At 47.5% G+C, this 27,201-nt stretch overlaps 2 protein-coding genes across 6 annotated transcripts in view; one reads left to right on the top strand and one right to left on the bottom strand.

Moving 5' to 3' along the window:
* The window catches only part of LOC135055001 (cyclic AMP-dependent transcription factor ATF-7-like), a 306,652-nt gene that overhangs the window by 170,825 nt on the left and 108,626 nt on the right, over window positions 1-27,201 (top strand). The window lies entirely within an intron of this gene.
* MARS2 (methionyl-tRNA synthetase 2, mitochondrial) overlaps window positions 15,507-27,201 on the bottom strand; it is a 353,599-nt gene continuing 341,904 nt past the window's right edge. Inside the window, exon 4 of the mRNA XM_063958539.1 lies at window positions 15,507-15,803. Within this exon, the coding sequence (XP_063814609.1) occupies window positions 15,522-15,803 (282 nt within the window). The 3' untranslated portion in view covers window positions 15,507-15,521. The remainder of the gene's footprint in view (window positions 15,804-27,201) is intronic.

Raw genomic sequence — 27,201 nt, 5'->3', positions numbered from 1 at the left:
CAGATACACATGTCCTCACACATTGCCAGATATGCCCCCAGTGCCAGATACACATGTCCCCATAGTGCCAGATATGCCCCCAGTGCCAGATACACATGTCCCCATAGTGCCAGATATGCCCCCAATGCCAGATACACATGTCCCCATAGCGCCAGATATGCCCCCAGTGCCAGATACACATGTCCCCACACAGTGCCAGATATAACCCCAGTGCCAGATACACATGTCCCCATAGTGCCAGATATGCCCCCAATGCCAGATACACATGTCCTCACACATTGCCAGATATGCCCCCAGTGCCAGATACACATGTCCCCATAGTACCAGATATGCCCCCAGTGCCAGATACACATGTCCTCATACAGTGCCAGATATGCCCCCAGTGCCAGATACACATGTCCTCACACAGAGCCAGATATGCCCCCAGTGCCAGATACACATGTGCCCATAGTGCCAGATATGCCCCACAGTGCCAGATACACATGTCCCCATAGTGCCAGATATGCCCCCAGTGCCAGATACACATGTCCCCACACAGTGCCAGATATAACCCCAGTGCCAGATACACATGTCCCCACACAGTGCCAGATATAACCACAGTGCCAGATACACATGTCCCCATAGTTCCAGATATGCCCCCAATGCCAGATACACATGTCCGCCAAGTGCCAGATATAACCCCAGTGCCAGATACACATGTCCCCACACAGTGCCAGATATAACCCCAGTGCCAGATACACATGTCCCCATAGTGCCAGATATGCCCCCAATGCCAGATACACATGTCCCCATAGTGCCAGATATGCCCCCAGTGCCAGATACACATGTCCTGTTAGTGCCAGATATGCCCCCAGTGCCTGATACACATGTCCCCATAGTTCCAGATATGCCCCCAATGCCAGATACACATGTCCCCATAGTGCCAGATATGCCCCCAGTGCCAGATACACATGTCCCCACACAGTGCCAGATATAACCCCAGTGCCAGATACACATGTCCCCATAGTGCCAGATATGCCCCCAGTGCCAGATACACATGTCCCCATAGTGCCAGATATGCCCCAATGCCAGATACACATGTCCCCATAGTGCCAGATATGCCCCCAGTGCCAGATACACTTTGTCCCCATAGTGCCAGATATGCCCCCAGTGCCAGATACACATGTCCCCATAGTGCCAGATATGCCCCAATGCCAGATACACATGTCCCCATAGTGCCAGATATGCCCCCAGTGCCAGATACACATGTCCCCACACAGTGCCAGATATAACCCCAGTGCCAGATACACATGTCCCCATAGTGCCAGATATGCCCCCAGTGCCAGATACACATGTCCCCACACAGTGCCAGATATAACCCCAGTGCCAGATACACATGTCCCCATAGTGCCAGATATGCCCCCAGTGCCAGATACACATGTCCTCACACAGTGCCAGATATGCCCCCAGTGCCAGATACACATGTCCCCATAGTGCCAGATATGCCCCCAGTGCCAGATACACATGTCCTGTTAGTGCCAGATATGCCCCCAGTGCCAGATACACATGTCCCCACACAGTGCCAGATATAACCCCAGTGCCAGATACACATGTCCCCATAGTGCCAGATATGCCCCCAGTGCCAGATACACATGTCCCCACACAGAGCCAGATATAACCCCAGTGCCAGATACACATGTCCCCATGGTGCCAGATATGCCCCCAATGCCAGATACACATGTCCTCACACATTGCCAGATATGCCCCCAGTGCCAGATACACATGTCCCCATAGTGCCAGATATGCTCCCAGTGCCAGATACACATGTCCTCACACAGAGCCAGATATGCCCCCAGTGCCAGATACACATGTCTTCATACAGTGCCAGATATGCCCCTAGTGCCAGATACACATGTCCTCACACATTGCCAGATATGCCCCCAGTGCCAGATACACATGTCCCCACACAGTGCCAGATATAACCCCAGTGCCAGATACACATGTCCCCATAGTTCCAGATATGCTCCCAATGCCAGATACACATGTCCCCCCAGTGCCAGATATAACCCCAGTGCCAGATACACATGGCCCCATAGTGCCAGATATGCCCCCAATGCCAGATACACATGTCCCCATAGTGCCAGATATGCCCCCAGTGCCAGATACACATGTCCTGTTAGTGCCAGATATGCCCCCAGTGCCAGATACACATGTCCCCATAGTTCCAGATATGCCCCCAATGCCAGATACACATGTCCCCACACAGTGGCAGATATAACCCCAGTGCCAGATACACATGTCCCCATAGTGCCAGATATGCCCCCAGTGCCAGATACACATGTCCCCATAGTGCCAGATTATGCCCCCAGTGCCAGATACACATGTCCCCATAGTGCCAGATATGCCCCCAGTGCCAGATACACATGTCCCTATAGTGCCAGATATGCCCCCAGTGCCAGATACACATGTCCCCATAGTGCCAGATATGCCCCCAATGCCAGATACACATGTCCCCATAGTGCCAGATATGCCCCAGTGCCAGATACACATGTCCCCACACAGTGCCAGATATAACCCCAGTGCCAGATACACATGTCCCCACATAGAGCCAGATATAACCCCAGTGCCAGATACACATGTCCCCATAGTTCCAGATATGCTCCCAATGCCAGATACACATGTCCCCCCAGTGCCAGATATAACCCCAGTGCCAGATACACATGTCCCCATAGTGCCAGATATGCCCCCAATGCCAGATACACATGTCCCCATAGTGCCAGATATGCCCCCAGTGCCAGATACACATGTCCTGTTAGTGCCAGATATGCCCCCAGTGCCAGATACACATGTCCCCATAGTTCCAGATATGCCCCCAATGCCAGATACACATGTCCCCATAGTGCCAGATATGCCCCCAGTGCCAGATACACATGTCCCCACACAGTGGCAGATATAACCCCAGTGCCAGATACACATGTCCCCATAGTGCCAGATATGCCCCCAGTGCCAGATACACATGTCCCCATAGTGCCAGATATGCCCCAGTGCCAGATACACATGTCCCTATAGTGCCAGATATGCCCCCAGTGCCAGATACACATGTCCCCATAGTGCCAGATATGCCCCCAATGCCAGATACACATGTCCCCATAGTGCCAGATATGCCCCCAGTGCCAGATACACATGTCCCCACACAGTGCCAGATATAACCCCAGTGCCAGATACACATGTCCCCATAGTGCCAGATATGCCCCCAGTGCCAGATACACATGTCCTCACACAGTGCCAGATATGCCCCCAGTGCCAGATACACATGTCCTGTTAGTGCCAGATACACATGTCCTGTTAGTGCCAGATATGCCCCCAGTGCCAGATACACATGTCCCCATAGTGCCAGATATGCCCCCAATGCCAGATACACATGTCCCCATAGCGCCAGATATGCCCCCAGTGCCAGATACACATGTCCCCACACAGTGCCAGATATAACCCCAGTGCCAGATACACATGTCCCCATAGTGCCAGATATGCCCCCAATGCCAGATACACATGTCCTCACACATTGCCAGATATGCCCCCAGTGCCAGATACACATGTCCCCATAGTGCCAGATATGCCCCCAGTGCCAGATACACATGTCCCCATAGTGCCAGATATGCCCCCAATGCCAGATACACATGTCCCCATAGCGCCAGATATGCCCCCAGTGCCAGATACACATGTCCCCACACAGTGCCAGATATAACCCCAGTGCCAGATACACATGTCCCCATAGTGCCAGATATGCCCCCAATGCCAGATACACATGTCCTCACACATTGCCAGATATGCCCCCAGTGCCAGATACACATGTCCCCATAGTACCAGATATGCCCCCAGTGCCAGATACACATGTCCTCATACAGTGCCAGATATGCCCCCAGTGCCAGATACACATGTCCTCACACAGAGCCAGATATGCCCCCAGTGCCAGATACACATGTGCCCATAGTGCCAGATATGCCCCACAGTGCCAGATACACATGTCCCCATAGTGCCAGATATGCCCCCAGTGCCAGATACACATGTCCCCACACAGTGCCAGATATAACCCCAGTGCCAGATACACATGTCCCCACACAGTGCCAGATATAACCACAGTGCCAGATACACATGTCCCCATAGTTCCAGATATGCCCCCAATGCCAGATACACATGTCCGCCAAGTGCCAGATATAACCCCAGTGCCAGATACACATGTCCCCACACAGTGCCAGATATAACCCCAGTGCCAGATACACATGTCCCACAGTGCCAGATATAACCCCAGTGCCAGATACACATGTCCCCATAGTGCCAGATATGCCCCCAGTGCCAGATACACATGTCCCCATAGTGCCAGATATGCCCCAATGCCAGATACACATGTCCCCATAGTGCCAGATATGCCCCCAGTGCCAGATACACTTTGTCCCCATAGTGCCAGATATGCCCCCAGTGCCAGATACACATGTCCCCATAGTGCCAGATATGCCCCAATGCCAGATACACATGTCCCCATAGTGCCAGATATGCCCCCAGTGCCAGATACACATGTCCCCACACAGTGCCAGATATAACCCCAGTGCCAGATACACATGTCCCCATAGTGCCAGATATGCCCCCAGTCCCAGATACACATGTCCCCACACAGTGCCAGATATAACCCCAGTGCCAGATACACATGTCCCCATAGTGCCAGATATGCCCCCAGTGCCAGATACACATGTCCTCACACAGTGCCAGATATGCCCCCAGTGCCAGATACACATGTCCCCATAGTGCCAGATATGCCCCCAGTGCCAGATACACATGTCCTGTTAGTGCCAGATATGCCCCCAGTGCCAGATACACATGTCCCCACACAGTGCCAGATATAACCCCAGTGCCAGATACACATGTCCCCATAGTGCCAGATATGCCCCCAGTGCCAGATACACATGTCCCCACACAGAGCCAGATATAACCCCAGTGCCAGATACACATGTCCCCATGGTGCCAGATATGCCCCCAATGCCAGATACACATGTCCTCACTCATTGCCAGATATGCCCCCAGTGCCAGATACACGTCCCCATAGTGCCAGATATGCTCCCAGTGCCAGATACACATGTCCTCACACAGAGCCAGATATGCCCCCAGTGCCAGATACACATGTCTTCATACAGTGCCAGATATGCCCCTAGTGCCAGATACACATGTCCTCACACATTGCCAGATATGCCCCCAGTGCCAGATACACATGTCCCCATAGTGCCAGATATGAACCCAGTGCCAGATACACTTTGTCCCCATAGTGCCAGATATGCCCCCAGTGCCAGATACACATCCCCACACAGTGCCAGATATAACCCCAGTGCCAGATACACATGTCCCCATAGTGCCAGATATGCCCCCAGTGCCAGATACACATGTCCCCACACAGTGCCAGATATAACCCCAGTGCCAGATACACATGTCCCCATAGTGCCAGATATGCCCCCAGTGCCAGATACACATGTCCTCACACAGTGCCAGATATGCCCCCAGTGCCAGATACACATGTCCCCATAGTGCCAGATATGCCCCCAGTGCCAGATACACATGTCCTGTTAGTGCCAGATATGCCCCCAGTGCCAGATACACATGTCCCCACACAGTGCCAGATATAACCCCAGTGCCAGATACACATGTCCCCATAGTGCCAGATATGCCCCACAGTGCCAGATACACATGTCCCCACACAGAGCCAGATATAACCCCAGTGCCAGATACACATGTCCCCATGGTGCCAGATATGCTCCCAGTGCCAGATACACATGTCCCCATAGTGCCAGATATGCTCCCAGTGCCAGATACACATGTCCTCACACAGAGCCAGATATGCCCCCAGTGCCAGATACACATGTCCTCATACAGTGCCAGATATGCCCCTAGTGCCAGATACACATGTCGTCACACATTGCCAGATATGCCCCCAGTGCCAGATACACATGTACCCATAGTGCCAGATATGCCCCCAGTGCCAGATACACATGTCCTCATACAGTGCCAGATATGCCCCCAGTGCCAGATACACATGTCCCCATAGTGCCAGGTATGCCCCCAGTGCCAGATACACATGTCCTCACACAGAGCCAGATATGCCCCCAGTGCCAGATACACATGTCCCCATAGTGCCAGATATGCCCCCAGTGCCAGATACACATGTCCTGTTAGTGCCAGATATGCCCCCAGTGCCAGATACACATGTCCCCATAGTGCCAGATATGCCCCCAATGCCAGATACACATGTCCTGTTAGTGCCAGATATAACCCCAGTGCCAGATACACATGTCCTCATACAGTGCCAGATATGCTCCCAGTGCCAGATACACATGTCCTCACACAGAGCCAGATATGCCCCCAGTGCCAGATACACATGTCCTCATACAGTGCCAGATATGCCCCTAGTGCCAGATACACATGTCCTCACACATTGCCAGATATGCCCCCAGTGCCAGATACACATGTCCCCATAGTGCCAGATATGCCCCCAGTGCCAGATACACATGTCCTCATACAGTGCCAGATATGCCCCCAGTGTCAGATACACATGTCCTCATACAGTGCCAGATATGCCCCCAGTGCCAGATACACGTGTCCTCACACAGAGCCAGATATGCCCCCAGTGCCAGATACACATGTCCTCACACAGAGCCAGATATGCCCCCAGTGCCAGATACACATGTCCTATTAGTGCCAGATATGCCCCCAGTGACAGAAACACATGTCCTGTTAGTGCCAGATATGCCCCCAGTGCCAGATACACATGTCCCCATAGTGCCAGATATGCCCCCAATGCCAGATACACATGTCCTGTTAGTGCCAGATATGCCCCCAGTGCCAGATACACATGTCCTCATACAGTGCCAGATATGCCCCCAGTGTCAGATACACATGTCCTCATACAGTGCCAGATATGCCCCCAGTGTCAGATACACATGTCCTCATACAGTGCCAGATATGCCCCCAGTGCCAGATACACATGTCCTCACACAGAGCCAGATATGCCCCCAGTGCCAGATACACATGTCCCCATAGTGCCAGATATGCCCCCAGTGCCAGATACACATGTCCTATTAGTGCTAGATATGCCCCCAGTGCCAGATACACATGTCCTGTTAGTGCCAGATATGCCCCCAGTGCCAGATACACATGTCCCCATAGTGCCAGATATGCCCCCAATGCCAGATACACATGTCCTGTTAGTGCCAGATATGCCCCCAGTGCCAGATACACATGTCCTCATACAGTGCCAGATATGCCCCCAGTGCCAGATACACATGTCCCTACACAGTGCCAGATATCCCCCTTCCCGTGCTGCTCACCGCGTGTCTCTTGTTCTGAATTGCGGGGAGGCTGAGGCTGCTGTTGCTCTTAAGTTGAGGGCGGGGAGGAGAGCACAGCGTGCGCCTCTCCTGCACCTCAGTCTCCAGTGGCAGCAGCGGTGTGTAGCTCCAACTAGATGTCGGTCCGCAAGCCAATCAAAGCTCGCGGTCCGGCAGCCAATCAGCCTCAGCTGCCGGACCGCAAGCTCTGATTTGCTCACGGGCCGGCGCCGGTTAATGGAGAGATGATTTACACAGGACTGTGGATGGGGTGCAGTGCACGTCTCTGCTGCTGCTGTACGGACGGCTCCAGGCTCCAATATGGTGGCCAGAGCTAGCGGCGCCCATAAAGTGTAGTGCCCTGTTTGGCCGCTCTATTGGAACATGCCTGGAGCCGGCCCTGACCATAGCCCTCCTGTTCTGTGCCCAACCCCAATGTCGACATTCTGACAATGGGGGTCATTCCGAGTTGTTCGCTCGCAAGCGGATTTAAGCAGATTTGCTCATGCTAAGCCGCCGCCTACTGGGAGTGAATCTTAGCTTCTTAAAATTGCGAACGATGTATTCGCAATATTGCGATTACACACCTCGTAGCAGTTTCTGAGTAGCTCCAGACTTACTCGGCATCTGCGATCAGTTCAGTGCTTGTCGTTCCTGGTTTGACGTCACAAACACACCCAGCGTTCGCCCAGACACTCCCCCGTTTCTCCAGCCACTCCTGCGTTTTTTCCGGAAACGGTAGCGTTTTTTCCCACACGCCCATAAAACGGCCTGTTTCTGCCCAGTAACACCCATTTCCTGTCAATCACATTACGATCGCTTGAACGATGAAAATGCCGTGAGTAAAATTCCTAAGTGCATAGCAAATTTACTTGGCGCAGTCGCAGTGCGAACATTGCGCATGCGCACTAAGCGGAAATCGCTGCGATGCGAAGATTTTTACCGAGCGAACAACTCGGAATGACCCCCAATGTCAGCATCTCATTAGTCGACAATCTGAGAATGTTGACATTTTAACACTGTTGACTCAACACCATATCTATTGACATTGTGGTATTGACAATGACATTATACATGTCCACACTGTAAATGTCAACCCGATGACTACATCTCATTCAACCACACAGCCCCCTTCCATTAGATTGTTCAGGTAGCCATCATCATTATCAGCGCAGTAGCACCAACACTACCTGGTGTAAAGGGCCCTACACATTGGCCGAGCTGCCCGACGGCTGATACGGCTGACGGGCGACCCGGCGGCGGAGGGGCAGTGACGGGGGGAGTGAAGTTTCTTCACTCTCCCCGTCACCCGGCTGCATTGAAGTGCAGGCAAATATGGACGAGATCGTCCATATTGGCCTGCATGTACAGCCGACGGGGGACCAGCGATGAACGAGCGCGGGGCCGCGCATCGTTCATCGCTGGAGCCTCCACACTGCACAATATGAACGTTATCTTGTTCATTAATGAACGAGATTGTTCATATCGTGCAGTCATGTCGGCCAGTGTGTAGGGCCCATAAAAGATCTGTTTGAAAGCAGATGGATCTGTGCATATGCACAATTCAGCACAGCCTGCAAATTAGACTACACACCGTCACTGAGATATGTGGTAATCGACCATAGATACATACGCTTGGCTATGTGGTATGTGCAGTGCTACTTTGAATCAGCCCCATAATGTGTATATACTGTATGCAGCACAGGGCCGAAACTAGGGGGGGGCTAGGGGGGCAGGCGACCTGGGCGCCAGATTGGAGGGGGCGCCGAGACCCCCTAACACCCTCTCCCTATTCTTTGTACTTTGAAACCCCCTTCTCCCTCCTCCCGAGTGCCCAGCTCGGGGGGGCGGGGTTTCGCGGAATGACGCGATTGCGTCGTGACGTCACGACGCAAACGCGTCATTCCACGAAACCCCGCCCCCCCGAGCTGGGCACTCGGGAGGAGGGAGAAGGGGGAGCCGCGCAGACGAGGAGGGAGAGGCGGCTGAAGAGCGGCGAGAACCGCTTCAAATGTAAGTAAGCCCCTCTCCCTCCCTCTCTCTCTCTCTCTCCCTCCCTCTCCCCACCACCTGCCGGAATGTGTAAAATGGGGACCTGTCTGCCGCAATGTGTAAGATGGGGACACTTTTTCCTGCCGCAATGTGTAAAATGGGGACAGTTTTTCCTGCCGCAATGTGTAAAATGGGGACACTTTTTCCTGCCGCAATGTGTAAAATGGGGACACTTTTTCCTGCCGCAATGTGTAAAATGGGGACACCTGTCTGCCGCAATGTGTAAAATGGGGTCACCTGTCTGCCGCAATGTGTAAAATGGGGACACTTGCCTGTCGTACTGTGTAAAATGGGGACACGTGTCTGCCGCAATGTGTAAAATGGGGACACTTGCCAGCGTACTGTGTAAAATGGGGACACGTGCCTGCCGCAATGTGTAAAATGGGGACACTTTTTCCTGCCGCAATGTGTAAAATGGGGACACCTGTCTGCCGCAATGTGTAAAATGGGGACACCTGTCTGCCGCAATGTGTAAAATGGGGACACTTGCCTGTCGTACTGTGTAAAATGGGGACACTTTTTCCTGGATATGAAATTTATGTTAGAAAAGGCAATTTTTCAGGTAAAAAGTTCTGAAAGATATATATATATATATATATATATATATATATATATATATATAATATTTTTATTCATTTATTTATTTATTTTAAAATGTTTAGTTTTTTTATTTTTTTATTGTAAAAAAAAAAAAAAAAATCTTTTTTTTTTTTTTTGGGAGAGGGGGAGGGGGGGGGGGGGGTCAAATGACTACCTTGCCCCGGGTGACAAAAAACCTAGTTTCGGCCCTTGGCAGCAACTAGTATTACTTTACAAAGTGCAACCCATTTTCACTGCTTTGGCCATTCAAAAGCATGTTCAGCAAAAAAAGGCAGCCAAAACCTTGCTTTGGATCTCGTGCCAGATGCAATAAAACAAAGTTAATATTTTACCTCATAATACAAACTAAGAAACTGCACGAATAAAAATATCCAAACTAATATGGAAGAAAAGACAAGTTAAATAAGAATTCAATATTTAATACAAAATAAACTTGCATAATAAAATGCAATATATAATGATCATATAATAAAAATCACCAACAGCAATATAAATTGTTGTGATCTCTATAAGAATGTAGCACACTGCAGAGATTGATATTTGTCACTGTGAAATAGATCAATGGCCACATGAACCACAACATTGGATACAATATATTTGCATGCCTTTGACACAGACGTGTTTTGTCCCCAGACACTGAGGCTTTTTCAAAGAGCTTATTCAATATTTTCTTTATACAGGTTGAGTCTCCCTTATCCAAAATGCTTGGGACCAGAGGTATTTTGGATATGGGATTTTTCCGTATTTTGGAATAATTGCATACCATAATGAGATATCATGGTGATGGGGCCTAAATCTAAGCACAGAATGTATTTATGTTACATATACACCTTATACACACAGCCTGAAGGTCATTTTAGCCAATATTTTTTTATAACTTTGTGCATTAAACAAAGTGTGTGTACATTCACACAATTCATTTATGTTTCATATACACCTTATACACACAGCCTGAAGGTAATTTAATACAATATTTTTAATAACTTTGTGTATTAAACAAAGTTTGTGTACATTGAGCCATCAAAACACAAAGGTTTCACTATCTCACTCTCACTCAAAAAAGTCCGTATTTCGGAATATTCCGTATTTCGGAATATTTGGATATGGGATACTCAACCTGTAATATATTTGATAGTAACTATATTTTTATTTGTTCTTATTTTCTTTCCACATATATTAGCACCTGAGGATTTTTAGTATACAAATACACCTACTGTACATCAAGAATATTTTAGTCTTCCTTAAGAATACCTGAGTATTATAATGAATAATGCCTGCAGTCCTGTAAATTGTTAGAATATAAAATATCACCTCAGATTTCACTAAGGGACATATATTCAATTAACAGCTTATTGTTGGCAATGCTCAATTCAAATAACTGTGGGACCCTTGCATGCTAATTATCAGAGGCAGGATCAGGGCTGGTGCTAGGGTGTTCAGCGCCCCCCTGCAAACTACAAATTGACGCCCTCCCATACTTTACAAAGGGACAGCGCATGTCTTTGGTGCACACTGAAAAATGGGAGTGGTCTTACACAGAAGACCACACAATAGTACCCCCATTTTAAATTACGCCACAGTAGCACAATCTTATTCACATAACACCGCACCTAGTAGTGCTTCTTATACACAAAATTCCCCCTGTAGTAGAGCCGCTTACACAAAATCCCACCCTGTAGTAGTGCCGCTTACACAAAATGCCCCCTTAGTAGTGCCGCTTATGCAAAATTCCTCCGTAGTAGTGCCGCTTACACAGAATGCCCCCTGTAGTAGTGCCGCTTACACAAAATCCCCCCTGTAGTAGTGCCGCTTACACAATAATCCCCCCTGTAGTAGTGCCGCTTACACAATAATCCCCCCTGTAGTAGTGCCGCTTACACAAAATCCCCCCTGCAGTAGTGCCGATTACACAAAATACCCCACTGTAGTAATGCCGCTTACACAAAATCCCCCCTGTAGTAGTGCCGTTTACACAAAATCCCCCCTGTAGTAGTGCCGCTTACACAAAATACCCATTGTAGTGCCGCTTACACAAAATGCCCCCTTTGTAGTGCCACTTACACAAAATCCCCCCTGTAGTAGTGCCGCTTACACAAAATACCACCTGTGGTAGTGCCGCTTACACACATTTTGCCCACCCAGTCAGTCACACATGCACACACATATATACACACACACATACACAAACAGATACACGCACACATACATACACAAACAGATACACACCTACAGATATATACACACACACACACACACACACACACACACACTTTCTCAAGCTCACTCGTTCTCTTTACATCTTCTTACCAAAAGGAAGTCTGGCTGGCCGGAGCTGTCCATCCTTCTGTGTCTCCTCATGATCCACCTGATCCCTTGTAGCTCTGCCCTCTGTTCCATGTAGCTCCGCCCCCTTTTCGGGTCTTCCTGCAGTGCACGCAGTCACACAGTTAGGAAGGGGGAGAGGACGCTTAAAGCTGCTGGCACAGCTGCCTGTCACAGTGTGACAAGCGTAGCAGCCGGCAGCAGCAGGGGGGGACAGGCAGCGCAGCAACAGGGATGCAGGACAGGGAGAGCGCCTCTCAGGCCTGGTGCCTACCTGCACTGTATGCCTTTGCTGAGTGGGTAGCATCGGGCCTGGGCAGGATTTATCCTCACAGCCTCAGGAGCTGTGAGTAAAAATCAACATTAAAATGCAGAGTCTGCATTTTATTGTGCAAGGAAACCCACTGTTTCACATTTTGCACAGACTCACTATGTTAACCCAGTGAATACCGTGAAGGGAAAAAGCTTATTGAATAGCTTTTCCTCACGCATCACCGACAATTAGCTGTGGTGTAAACCTAATGGAATATGCTTGTCAGTCAAAATTCTTGTTTCCTTATCTTCTTTGGCTCCATTATACATGTGGAAACAATAGTCTGTTTGTTTTAAACATATTTAAATACAATATTCAATATAGTAACAAAAGATATTATCTCCTGCATACAGTAAAGATGTGGTGTACCACCATGCACTAGTATGAGGAGGTTCAGTAGTAATTAATCTATTCAGCAAGCCCCAAAAACTCAGTTATAGAAACTTGACCACATATCCAACAAAGAGGCACGGAAATGTCTGTGTTCTGACGGAGATACTGAATTCATCATTCCCCCACAACAAAGGCAATATGCATCCGTTTTGAAAAACGGCGGACGTCACCACCCCCTACACATGCCCCCAAGCAGCAGCAGACTGTCAATCACTCACAGTCTGCTACTGATCTGCACGCAACATTGCAGACCTGAACTGCACATGATATCTGGATGACAGATCGACAATGTACAGGTTGACACTTATTAAGTCAACAACATATGGTCTACATGCATTAGGTCGACAGGTACAAAATGTTGACAAATACAAAATGTCGACAGTGCTTAAGGTCAACACGTACAAAAGGGCAACATGTTTAAATGATCGACATGGAAGTGGTCAATATGCAAATGGTCGACGCATGTTTTTAATAGTCAATACGTTTTTTTAAAAATATGCTTTATTTACTATCCATGTGAATATCTATTGGGAACAGGACCATCTTTTCATATGGGCTCAATGGGCACTTGCCTAAGGGCCCCAGGAGTATATGGGCCCTAGACTGATAGCTGAGGGTCCCCTCTTTCCGGAGATATCCGACTTCAAAGCAGTTTTCCCCATCCAAGCCTTTTAATTGCTCTTCCCAGCCAAATCTCTTGGGTTCTGTCTGACTGGGTTCTGAGTTTCTCTGAGGGTATATTCCAAAATCTGGGACTCTCCCCTTTTGGTGGACACTGGCAACTTGTCTATACTATGCCCAGAACCAGAGATATCAGCCTTCAGGCAGCTGGTCCCTGCTCCAGCTCACACGCCTAATGGGGTCATTCCGAGATGTTCGCTATTTTCTACTTATGCAAGCGGCGTACGCAAAGCAGCGATCACAATGCACGAATGCAAACAAACGCCCACCCCACACTACTGCGAACGACCATGCACCACTGCACAGAGTAGGCGTGTATTATGTAGCATCGCATGGTAGCGATCCGTCCACATGACTACCATACGCATCGCTAGCAACACATAACACGAAGCATATGTGCAATGCCTTCGCATGAGTACACAAGCTTATGTGAATCTGCAAATATTCGCACAGCATTGTTTTTTTGTTTTTCCCCCACACTACTCACTGCTATACTTTCTCGTATCCCTTCCTCAATTAAGAGACCAATTAGGGTAAGGAATTTAAATGTGATTGTCCAATTAAGTATTCTAAGACTTCAAAAGGGAGACTTTGTCAGCCTAATTGCAAAATATTAAACATTTTGTGTTTTTTATATGTCCTTATTGAATTATTTGATGGTTTGTTTGTTTTTTGGGTGCATTTCTGAAACAATCAGCTCCTAACTGTCATTGTTATTTAAAAAATGTTTTTAGTTCATTAAGTAGGCCTTTGTCACTCTTTAATGTTCCCATGATCCACTTTCAAAACATTGGTACCTATGTTTACATTTTAAAGCACAACATAAAACTCCTTTGGTGTGTAAACAAAATGTTTTATTTATTTTTGCAAAACATAAATTTTGTTTTTTGGTGTTTTGAACTAAGTAGACTAAAGTTTAACATAAATTTATCTGCAAAAAACTCAAAAAAATTGTTGCAGCAATTGTATTTCCTGCAGGAGGCCCCTGCAATGACCCTCCATCCTTTGTAGGCTTTGGCCTATTAAGGCATGGGGATCTCCAACAGCATCATCTGTAAGGAAGGTAAATAATACAAAATTATTAACGGACATAACACATCATATAAGCAAGGCACAAAACACACTTTAATCGGTCACTAGCTAGGGCAGGGATGTCGAACCTTTCGCCCTCCAGCTGTTCAGGAACTATACATACCAGCATGGCCTGCTATGAACACAAAAAATACACATGCTAAAACGGGTGCTGCCCATGCTGGGATGTGTACTTCATACACATCTGGAGTGGCCTGGCCTCACCATTTTGTGTGTAGGCTCAGCCTCATCAGACAGCGTATGTACATGTGCAGGTGAACTACATATCCCAGCATGTCCTGACTCAGTGATAACATGCATTACTACCTAAGCTGAGTCAGAGCCTGTTGGTATGTGTATCACATCATCATTTTCAGGGGAACATTTAGATAACACATGTACCTGTACAGAAATAAAAACTACTTTACTAAAACATTTATGTGTTACAAATGACTTACTCTTCCCCGATGGATGAGCAGCACCCTCTGCCTCCTCAGGGGCCTCAGCTGCCCACTCAGATGTGGGGGAAGGGACTTGTAAGGGGGACGGATTTTGGATGGGGGAAGGAGGTTGGATGGGGAAAGAGGATGGATGGGGGACAGAGGATGGATGGGTGAGGGGGGTTGAGAAGGGGGGGCAGATTGAGAGGGTGAGGGGGCTGAGAGGGGTATTCAGAAAGAGAGGATGAGGGGGGTTGAGAGGGGGGTTTAGAAAAAGAGGGTGAGGGGGGTTGAGAGGGGGGTTCAGAAAGAGGGTGAGGTGGGGCGAGGGGGGTTGAGAGTGGGGTTCAGAAAGAGAGGGTGAGGGGGGTTGAGAGGCGGGTTCAGAAAGAGAGGGTGAGGGGGGTTGAGAGGGGGAGGATGAGGAGGAGGCTGAGGATGATTGATGGGGTGCTGGTGGTTGAGTGGGGGAGGGGGCTTGAAAGGGGGAGGAGGTGGAGGAGGAGGAGGTTTGATGGGGTGGTGCTTCATCAGTTGGGGAGGCATCCTCATCTTCCTCCTCAGTATCCTGCCTTTGTGATGTTCCTAAAAAGTGCAAAATAAACAAATATGTAAGTTTCTTGCTGTTTAATGTTTGGCCAACAGGATATTTTTTTAATGTTAATATTTGTGCCATATGTTCCCATTGTGTGCTTTGTCATATTTTTATGTACTAGAAGTTTACCTTTTTTTTTGGGGGGGGGGGGGAATTGGGAAAGAGTTACCTTTTTAGCCTATTCTCATTAGCACACACAATTACAATTAATTAACAAAGAATTAACAAAGAATTAAGGTTCAAAAAGGGCTGAGATTACCTAAAGGATAAAAAAAGGGGCAGACTAGATGGGCCAAGTGGTTCTTATCTGCCGTCAAATTCTATGTTTCTATGTTTCACACACAGGGATGTACTGGGCACTTTCATTATACCACACAAATAGGGTAACTTACACTACGTAGGACTATGGCAATTTTTATGGGAAGCATTGTGCTTATACAGGTAGCTGATTTACCATTATATATTTATAAATGGACACACTCCCTGCACTATAAAAATCAATGTCAATCCTAACTCCCTACACATGAATCCCTCCCACTGCATTCCCCAGTGTGTTCTTCAAAGGACTACCCCCACATACAGTGTTAAGCACATAAGCATACAGTGCTGGTTTTATGTGTACTAATGTTGTTTGGTAATAATGTTAAACATTTACATGTTAAAATACACACTGACACAAACAAATGTGGATTACTCACGTGCGCGAATTTGCTGGAGCAGCTGCAACAGCAAACGTAGGCTGGCGGCGGAGGTCTGACCACCGCCGCTCGAGCTACACAATTGTTCGCCTGGTGCGGACCCTCGCCTGCAGGACTCTGCGGACCTCCACATAGGCCACACGCTTCCTAGAGTTGGGAACGTACGGTCCCGCGCGGCCCACGCGGTGGTCCATAATGGTGGTCAGTAGCCGCAGCTCCCTCATAGAAAAAATGGCGGCTCGTATGGTGCCAATGGCATTTTAGCAACAGGGACTAATATTTATACTGTATGCTGACTGTTGATTGGTCAAACTGTGATGGTGTCACCTGTATTGATAAACTTTATTAATATCACTGGACATTAACAGTGATGTGGGTTTTTTCTGCGTACGCATAAGCGACTGTTCACGGCTGGCACTGTGAAAATACTGTATAGGCAACATTCACCACATTTGGAGGCCTGATTCAGGTTAACAATCCCAGAGAGTAGTATGAGTTTGTAGGTATGGGTAGGTTGTATTCCCAATAGATATTAAAACAAAATTAGAGGCGTGCATGGGAAATGTATATAGCAACAACAACAAAGTGACTATTTCTATATTTAAATATTATGTTTATTTAAAATGCAAAAATCAAAATGGACAGGATTATAAAAAAAATGTGTAAAACATGCAACAATACTATTGGACTATCAGCATTTACAGACGTCAGAAGTTTACCATTAGTTAGGATACTACTCAAAAGACATACACATTAATACACTAAATCATCCATGTGTACCTAAATCTCTGCCAGACCAACAAATTACTTAAACTCCTCTAAAATACAGTTACATATGTAAATAACTACAAAAAAAAACCCCATCTAATTGTTGCCAAAAAACGTTATGAATGTGTTCAGGACATAAGCATACCTGAAGTGCTGGCGTACGATTCTTGCCCTAAAGGCATGACCACGCTGGGCCTCCGTGCCTTGCCGGAATGTCCGCCCAACCCCTGGCTCCTCATCCTCTCTGGGCCATTCCTCGGATTGAGGAAGCTCCAGGCGACTCCTCACAGCAATATTGTGGAGTATGGCACACAGGACCACAATTTTACTTACCATTTCTGGTGAATACATGAGGTTGCCACCAGTGTGGTGGAGCACATGGAAGCATCTCTTCAAGACCTCAATAGTGCGCTCCACCAGCTGCCTAGTGGCAGTAAGCGCGGAACTAAACTCGGACTGTGGCCCTGGCCTGGGTGTGCTGTATTGAGTCATGAGCCAGGGGGTGCAAGGATATCCACGATCTCCTGTAAAAACTGTCACACGCCATAGGCGGCGTTCACCACGCTTACCCCTGCGTGCCTGCTGGTCTGTGTTGCGGCCTTCGATGGTCCACGGGCTCCGGCGCCTGGCTGGCGCGGCTCCCGGCGGTTCCCCGGGGCAGGGGCGCCGCCATGACACCCGGCATCACGTGAGCGGGGAGCAGGTGACGTCATCAGACTGTTCCGCCAATCCAGCGGAGGCGGGAGATTCAAAGGCAGACGCCGGGCAGCGCCTCGGCGCCTGAGTATCGTCTTTTCCCCTGAAGTGGATGCCAGTGCTCTTGTTCCCGGCGAATCTCTCCGCAGTCGTACCCCAGTGTCTCCGGCACTTCCAGGTGCCAGTTGCTGCACAGTTCCAGCGTATACAGCGGCTGGTGTGTTCCTCTGCAATCCAGTCACCAGTGCTTCTTGGAGTCAGCGTGGGCTGCGGGCTAAACGCCGCTCTCAAGTTCTACAAGTCTTCAGTGTCTTTAAACACCACTCTCAAGTTCTACAAGTCATCTGTGTCTTTAAACACCGCTCTCAAGTTCTACAAGTCATCTGTGTCTTTAAACACCGATCTCAAGTTCTACAAGTCATCTGTGTCCTTAAACACCGCTCTCAAGTTCTACAAGTCATCTGTGTCCTTAAACACCGTTCTCAAATTCTACAAGTCATCAGTGTCTTTAACCACCGTTCTCAAGTTCTACAGTGTCTTTAATCACCGCTCTCAAGTCATACAAATCATCAGTGTCTTTAACCACCGCTCACAAGTTCTATAAATCATCAGTATCTTTAGTCACCGCTCTCAAGTCATACAAATCATCAGCAACCACCGCTCACAAGTGTTCCAAATCATCAGAGTCTTTAACCACCGTTCACCAGTTTTTCAAATCATCAGTATCTTTGAAAACATCACTCACAAGTTCTTCAGTCACCATTATCTTGTACCAACACCCACAAGTACTTCTTTTCCTGGAATCTTTAACATTGCTTACAAGTTCTCCTATAGGCCTGGACATTTCCCCCATACGTTCCTTCTCTGCTATGTGACATTGTGTTGCTCCCTTCCTGCAATAAAGTTCTTTAATATTTTCACCAAGCTTTACTGTCAGAGTCCTGTATGAGGAAGACCTATATCAAGCCATCCCTGTTCCGACCCAACTGTGGTTCCTCTCCCCTACCATCGAGAGAACCCCCGAGTTCACAACACCCCCAACCTAGGTCAGTGACAGTATACTCAGGCGCCATGGACCCGGGGGATCGGAGCCCAGAGGCAAGTACCATCCAGGACTTGATTTCTCGAGTACAAAGTCAGGAAGCAGCACAGGGCCAGGTGATGCATTATCTCCAGGAATTATCTGGCCGGCTGGATCAAATTCAGACTTCTCTGGCTTCAGTAGTACCGGCCCCAGCTCCAGTACCCGTTTAAGTGGTTGTCTCTAGTAATATTCCATCCTCCTCTTGAACCAGGTCACGCCTTCAGCTCCCTACTCCTTCTCGCTATAATGGGAATCCAAAAAATTACCGTGGTTTTTTCAATCAGTGCGAGGTACATTTTGAACTTCTTTCACATAACTTCCCTACTGATCGGTCCAAGGTGGCATACATTGTTTTTTTGCTCGAGGGTTCAGCGTTGGATTGGGTGTCTCCGTTATGGGAGCGATCTGATCCATTGGTTTCTAGTTACACCAATTTCATTACGTCATTCCGGATGATCTTTGATGAGCCCGGCAGGACGACCGCTGCCTCTGCAGACTTGCTTCGTGTCCGACAAGGCTCTTGTTCAGTGGGACAGTATGTGATTAATTTTCAGACCATAGCCTCAGAACTGCGCTGGAATAATGATGCCCTTCGGGCTGCCTTTTGGAACGGGCTCTCTGATCGTCTAAAGGACGAGTTGGTCACTAGAGATTTGCCGGATTCTTTAGAACAGTTAATCTCGCTCTGTGTAAAGGTTGATCTTCGCATGCAGGAACGAGGTGGTGAACGTAGTCGGTCAGATCGATCAAGGGTCCGATCTCTTCCGTCTAAGCAAACGGTTATTCCAAGTTCTGATGAACCTATGCAGATTAATCGATCTCGGCTGTCCCCAGAAGAACGTCAGCGTCGTCGTGAGGTTAGACTCTGCCTCTACTGTGGAGCCGCGGATCACTTTCTCAAGTTTTGCAAGTCTCACCCGGGAAACGGGCAGTCCTAGCTTGTTCCGGAGGAGTCGAACTAGGGGTTTCTTCTAAACCTTCTCCGCCAGTGGACTGTTTACTCTCCGTGTCTCTGTTCTCCGAGTCAATAGCCAAACCCGTTAAGGCTCTGCTGGACTCAGGGGCTGCGGGGAATTTTATTTCCCTTTCCTGTGCCCAGGATCTGGGTTTTCAGCTACGGTCGGTCGAACGACCTATTACGTTGACTGCTATCAATGGTACCCAAATTTCTGACGGTCTGATTTCAAGTTGCACAGTACCAATCAAACTGCAAGTGGGAGCTCTACATCAAGAACACCTGGAGTTCCTAGTGATTCGTGAGATGCCCCACGATCTGGTTCTTGGCCTTCCTTGGATTAAACTTCACAACCCTCACGTCGACTGGAGTTCGACACAAATAATATCTTGGAGTTCTTTTTGTCATTCAAATGGTCTCACCCCTGTCTATCCGCTTCGTGTATCTTCCAAGTCAGATGAAGGGCTCATTCCGGAGGCCTATCGGGAGTTTTCTGACGTGTTCTCGGAGCAAGCGGCCGATCAGCTACCACCGCATAGATCCTGGGACTGCCCCATTGAGCTCATTCCGGGGAAAATGCCACCTCGGGGTCGCACTTATCCCTTATCACTGCCCGAGACCCAAGCTATGTCGGACTATATCAAATCTAATCTGCAGAAAGGATTCATCCGCCCCTCTACCTCCCCGGCGGGGGCGGGTTTCTTTTTTGTGAAGAAGAAGGACGGAGGGCTGAGACCATGTATTGACTATCGTGGTCCAAATGATGTCACCATTAAAAATTAGTATCCTTTGCCGCTCATTTCGGAGCTTTTTGATAGAGTTTGCGGAGCCCGAGTTTTCACCAAGCTTGATTTAACGGGAGCTTATAATTTGATACGTATCCGACAGGGGGACGAATGGAAGACGGCCTTCAATACCAGGGACGGGCATTATGAGTATCTGGTAATGCCATTTGGCCTCAGCCTGCCGTCTTCCAGGGATTCATTAACGAAGTCTTTCGGGATATGCTATACCTAAGTGTAGTGGTATATTTGGATGACATTCTGATATTTTCTAAAAGTCTCACAGAGCACAGAATACAGGTCAAAGAGGTACTTCTTCGATTGCGAAAGAATCATCTTTATGGCAAAATTTCCAAATGTACTTTTGAGGTTCCTTCTATTCCATTTCTTGGTACATCATTTCGGGCACGGAGCTTCGTATGGATCCAGAGAAACTCACTGCCATCCGGGACTGGACTCAGCCTCTTTCCTTGAAAGCGGTACAACGATTTCTGGGTTTTGCAAATTACTACCGGAAATTCATAAAGGGATTCTCTACCATCGTGGCACCTATTACTGCCCTAACCAAGAAGGGTTCTGACCCAAGTCATTGGTCCTCCGAAGCTGTAGCAGCGTTCGCTCAGTTAAAGGCAGCCTTTATGTCCGCTCCAGTACTTCAACAACCACATTTTTTAAAACCATTCTTTTTGGAGGTTGATGCTTCCACGGTAGGCATAGGTGACGTGCTTTCGCAGTACGCTCCAGATGGGAAGTTACATCCATGTGGTTTCCATTCTCACAAATTCTCTCCTGCGGAACAGAATTACACCATTGGAGACAAAGAGCTTTTGGCAATAAAATCTGCCTTGGAGGAATGGAGATATCTTTTGGAAGGTGCTAAACACCTAATTACAATTTTCACTGATCATAAGAATTTGCTGTACCTCAAGACGGCCCAGTGCTTGAATCCCCATCAAGCTAGATGGGCGCTCTTCTTTTCTCGGTTTTCGTTTGTTAATAAGTACCGGCTGGGACTTTTAACACCAAGGCTGATGCTTTATCCCGTTCCTTAACAGCTTCAGATGAGGAGAATTCTGTTGAGAAGGCTTTGATTCTCAGTCCAGTTGCTATGTCAGCGGCGCCCACTGCTCTGGGTCCTCCTCCTGGGAGAATGTCTGTGCCAGCTAAATTTCGACCAAGGTTGTTGCAGTGGGCTCCTATTTCCAAGTTTTCCGGTCATCCTGGAGTTCAAAAGATGTGGGAGTTTCTACGAAGGTCTTACTGGTGGGACACTATGAAGAAGGATATTCAAGATTATGTCAACTCATGTCCTCAGTGTGCTCAGCACAAAATTTTTCGTTTGCCTCCTGCGGGGTTGTTGCATCCACTGTCCATTCCTCAGAGGCCTTGGACCCATATCTCTATGGACTTTGTCACCGAATTGCCCCTCTCCAAGGGTCACAATACTGTCTCGGTAATTATCGACCGTTTCTCTAAGATGGCACATTTTGTACCTTTGACCGGGTTACCATCAGCTCCCAAGTTGGCTTTGTTATTTATCTGAGAACATTTCCGCCTGCACGGCTTACCTCAGGAAATCATCTCTGACCGGGGGGGTACAATACACTGCAAGATTCTGGAGAGCTCTCTGTACGGCCTTACAAATAAAACTCAAGTTTTCATCCGCTTACCATCCACAAACCAATGGGCAAACTGAACGCATCAATTAAGATTTAGAGACTTTTCTCCGTGTTTATCTTTCTCCCTCGCAAGATAATTGGGTGGAACTGTTGCCATGGGCCGAGTTTGCCCATAATCATCTGTACCACTCTTCGACTGGTGAGTCCCCATTTTTCATTAATTATGGGTTCCATCCTCAAGTTCCTGAATTACCCATTTGTCCTCCGGAGGATGTTCCTGCTGCAGCCTCTACTCTTCGGCACTTCAGCCAAATTTGGAGTCGAGTTCATGCTAATCTCAAGAGAGTTTCTGGCTGCTATAAGTTCTTTGCGGATAGGAAGCGACGAGCAGCTCCCCAATACAAGGTTGGTGACAGGGTATGGCTTTCCACCCGCAACCTCCGGTTAAGGGTGCCCACTATGAAGTTCGCCCCAAAGTTTATTGGTCCTTACCCCGTGTTACAAGTCCTGAACCCGGTTGTCTGCAAATTGGGATTGCCTTCCCACCTCCGGATACCAAACTCCTTTCATGTCTCTCTCCTTCGCCCCCTTATTTTAATCCGGTTCCATTCAAAGTCCCCAAGGCCAACCTCTGCAGAGTCTGAAGCTGGAACGGACTTTGAAATCAAAGCTATTCTTGACTCTCGTTATCTTCACAAGAATCTACAGTATTTGGTGGAGTAGAAAGGTTTTGGCCCCGAGGAGAGGAACTGGGTCAAGGCTACTGAAGTTATGGCTCCCCGACTGGTGCGGATTTTCCATTCCAGACATCCAACAAAACCTGGAAAGTGTCCGGGGGCCACTCCTGGAGGAGGGGGTACTGTCACACGCCATAGGCGGCGTTCACCGCGCTTAGCCCTGCGTGCCTGCTGGTCTGTGTTGCGGCCTCCGCCTTCGATGGTCCACGGGCTTCGGTGCCTGGCTGGCGCGGCTCCCGGCGGTTCCCCGGGGCAGGGGCGCCACCATGACACCCGGCATCACGTGGGCGGGGAGCAGGTGACGTCATCAGACTGTTCCGCCAATCCAGCGGAGGCGAGAGATTCAAAGGCAGACGCCGGGCAGCGCCTCGGCGCCTGAGTATCGTCTTTTCCCCTGAAGTGGATACCAGTGCTCTTGTTCCCGGCGAATCTCTCCGCAGTCGTACCCCAGTGTCTCCGGCACTTCCAGGTGCCAGTTGCTGCACAGTTCCAGCGTATACAGCGGCTGGTGTGTTCCTCTGCAATCCAGTCACCAGTGCTTCTTGGAGTCAGTGTGGGCTGCGGGCTAAACGCCGCTCTCAAGTTCTACAAGTCTTCAGTGTCTTTTTTTTTTTTGAATAAACGATTTATTGGGTTTTACAAAATTTTTCCATTTATATATATAGAAAATCAATATCATATCGACAATATTGGTACATTGGTACATTGTTACATTGTTATCTTCAAGGCGTCAAAGTACAATACCAAAGGATGACAGGCAGTGCATAGTAATGCCCATAAATTCGGGCAAAGAGTAACAGTGTATAAAACAATTGCTACATCTAAAAGAGCGTTAGAGTAAAGTACAAACAGACCTGTTATTCAAATCCAATGTACCAGGCATAAATGGATAACATTAGTAAAATGTATATGCGACAAGATAAGAATAAAAAAAGGGGGGAGGGTGGGGAGGAACACAAAACAGAGGGAAGGAGGGAAGAGGCAGTGGTAACTCCGAAATATCAAAATAAGTTGTCGTAGTGGATAGGAATTACATTAGTTTCTGTCTTAGGAGCCAATCAGTGCCTTCGAACACTATCTGTATTTGATCTTGTATACCCTGGGGAAGTCTAAATATATAGCCACCCCACTTTTTATAAAACTTAACTACCCCTGTCTCAATCTCTGGAAATGCAGCACTTCGTTCATAATAAAGTATCTTTAAAATATCTGACTGAAGTTCGTGTAGAAAGGGGGGGGGGGGATCTAGAGATCCAGTGTCTTAGAATAAGCTTACTGGCAATGGTCAAAATAACCGTTAATATAGGCGACAATGTGGTTTTACATAAACCTAAATCCCATTCATCAAAATTCAATAAAAGGCAAGGGATAGGGGCTTTAATAAGACATAGGGAGAAAAGTTTATTGACATAAGTGATAACTTTATCCCAAAATCGTCTGATCTTCCTACATTCCCAAAAGTTATGAAAGAAATCAGCTTTACTAGCAGTGCATTTTGGGCATCTGCCCGTTTCTTCTGCTACTATAAATTTCCTCTGTGCTTGAGAGATGTATGCCCAATGTACAATCCGTAGATGTGTTTCCTGTAGTGTGGCAGAAGGGATACGCTTAAGGGTGGCCTCACAATGCTCCGTCCAAACTGCAGATGACTGAATGGATGGGATGTCTCGAGTCCAGCTCCTAAGGGAGCGAGACCAAACTGTTGCCGCAGATGGCTCCAACAAAAATGGATATAAATACCGAATTTTGTATGTTTTGATTTTAATGAAAGCCATAGTTTCCAAAATCACATATTTGGATTGGGACACGTTTGGTTTCACAGTTTTGGACTGAGCATAGTGCCTAGCCTGTAGATACATAAAGAACCACCCTCTCTGAAGACCAAAAAAAGTATCTTGGAGATAATTAAAGGCACGTATGGTGCCACCCGGATCGAAGATGTCTTTTATCGCTATTATCCCCTTCGCTTTCCAGTTCAAATATAGTGGATTCTCCAGACCTGGAATAAAACTGGGATTCCCCCAAAAGGTAATAAAAGGAGTATCAATATGATCCCTGTGTAAGCGTTTATTAATGGTACACCAACTTCTATAAACATCTGCAAATAATATATTGGAGAGAATGGGTGTTGGGATCAATGATTTAGGAGAGTGTAATAGTGCATTAGAGGAAAAGGGGAAGAAGAGTGCATCCTCCAATGCAGTGTTGGTAAATACGGAGGTTTGCCCCAACCAGTCTGAGATATATCGAAAATGAGTTGCTTGGGTAAAAGTGGCTATGTCTGGCACAGCGAAGCCTCCCTGCACCTTTGGAAGGATCAATTTTGAAAAAGCAATGCATGGCTTCTTACCTTGCCACATAAATTTAATAAATTGAGCATTTAGGGCTGTAGTATCTCATCTTGAAAGACAAAGGGGGAGCATTTGTAGTATATATGAAAGTTTGGGAAATAACACACTTTTTATGACAGCAATTCTGCCAGTTAATGAAAGGGGTAAATGTGTCCAGTGGTCGATTAATTTTACTCTTGAAGCCAGTATTGGTGGGAAGTTAACTGAATAAAGTGAACTTAGAGTATTTGGAATAAGAATCCCGAGATATTTAAGAGGGGCGTGGCAGATAGCAAACCTGGCTAAAGTGGGGTGTGATGCAAAATAATTAGCCTCCGTCATTATAGGCAGGAGCTGTGATTTTGAATAGTTCACCTTAAAGCCTGAAAAAGCACTGAAATTGTCTATCATGGAAACAATGGCTGTAAGTGACTGCAAAGGCTGAGATATAAATAACAGCATATCATCTGCAAAGAGGCTCAATTTGACCTCTACATCATTTATTTTAATGCCAGTATACAGGGAATTTGAACGGAGGGCTGCAGCCAGTGGTTCTAACGCCATAGCGAAGAGGAGGGGAGAGAGAGGGCAACCCTGTCTCGTGCCTTGTAAAATTGAAAAAGGGTGGGAAAGATAGCAATTACTTAAAATTTGCGTAGAGGAACCCTTGAATAGCCTTTGCAGTATCAAAATAAATTCATTGGGGGTGCCAAATCTGTGCATACAATCAAATAAGTGGTCCCATGCTACTAGGTCAAAAGCTTTTTCTGCATCGAGTGATAAAATTGCATTGGGACTTTTGAAGTTAGAGGATTCTAGCCATTGCATAACCGTGAGGACTTTCCGAACATTCCCTACAGAGTGACACCCCATAATAAACCCTGTTTGGTCTTCGTGTATGATATTTGGAAGAATAAGTTTAAGTCTATCAGCCAAAATTTTGGTATATAATTTATAATCTGTGTTCAGGAGGGAAATTGGTGTTATGCACACCAGTGCCTGCAGGAATGTACTGGTATCAGAACTGTTATGCACTCCAGTGCCTGCAGGAATGTACTGGTGTTTGAACTGTTATGCACACCAGTGCCTGCAGGAATGTACTGGTGTCTGAACGGATAGGTATGCAAAACAAATGAACTCACAGACAGACTGGGGAATATGACATTACGTACACAGAAGGTGATAGGGTAACAAAATACACACAAAGTGAACAGAGAAGCACAGAGGCTAAGGAACTGGGTGTCTCCCTAGTATTAGTAATGCTCAGATGGGAAAAGCAAGATGTTGTGTTTTAATACGTAGAGAACCCGAAATGCTGTTGCTAAGGGCAACAGCAAAACCCTAAAGGGTTACCAACGGGTGTGGCAGTAAACTCCTTGGTCAGAGATGGAATGATAGACACAAGGAGAGTCTCCACAATCCTAATTCTCACTTGCAGTGCACAGGTTCAGCTTACTGCCACTAAACTGACACTTGACACCTTGCACAGTGAGACAGGATTTAGGCAGGCAAGTCTTAGAATACAGCCGCAAACTTGCTAAGTTCACAGAGTAGTAAAAGAACCCCAGCAAGCTAAACGACTGACTCCAGTCTTACTGCTAGGTCTGGATTGGCAGAGTGTAGTACCAAATCCCCAGGCCTATTTGCAGTAAGCAACAACAAATACAAAGCTACACAGTACTGGCTAACTTTCAGGAACTAACCAACAAAGATTCAGCA

Source organism: Pseudophryne corroboree, chromosome 3 (assembly GCF_028390025.1).
Source record: "Pseudophryne corroboree isolate aPseCor3 chromosome 3, aPseCor3.hap2, whole genome shotgun sequence".
NCBI classification, from domain to species: Eukaryota; Metazoa; Chordata; class Amphibia; order Anura; family Myobatrachidae; genus Pseudophryne; species Pseudophryne corroboree.
This window is presented reverse-complemented; position numbering and strand designations above follow the sequence as displayed.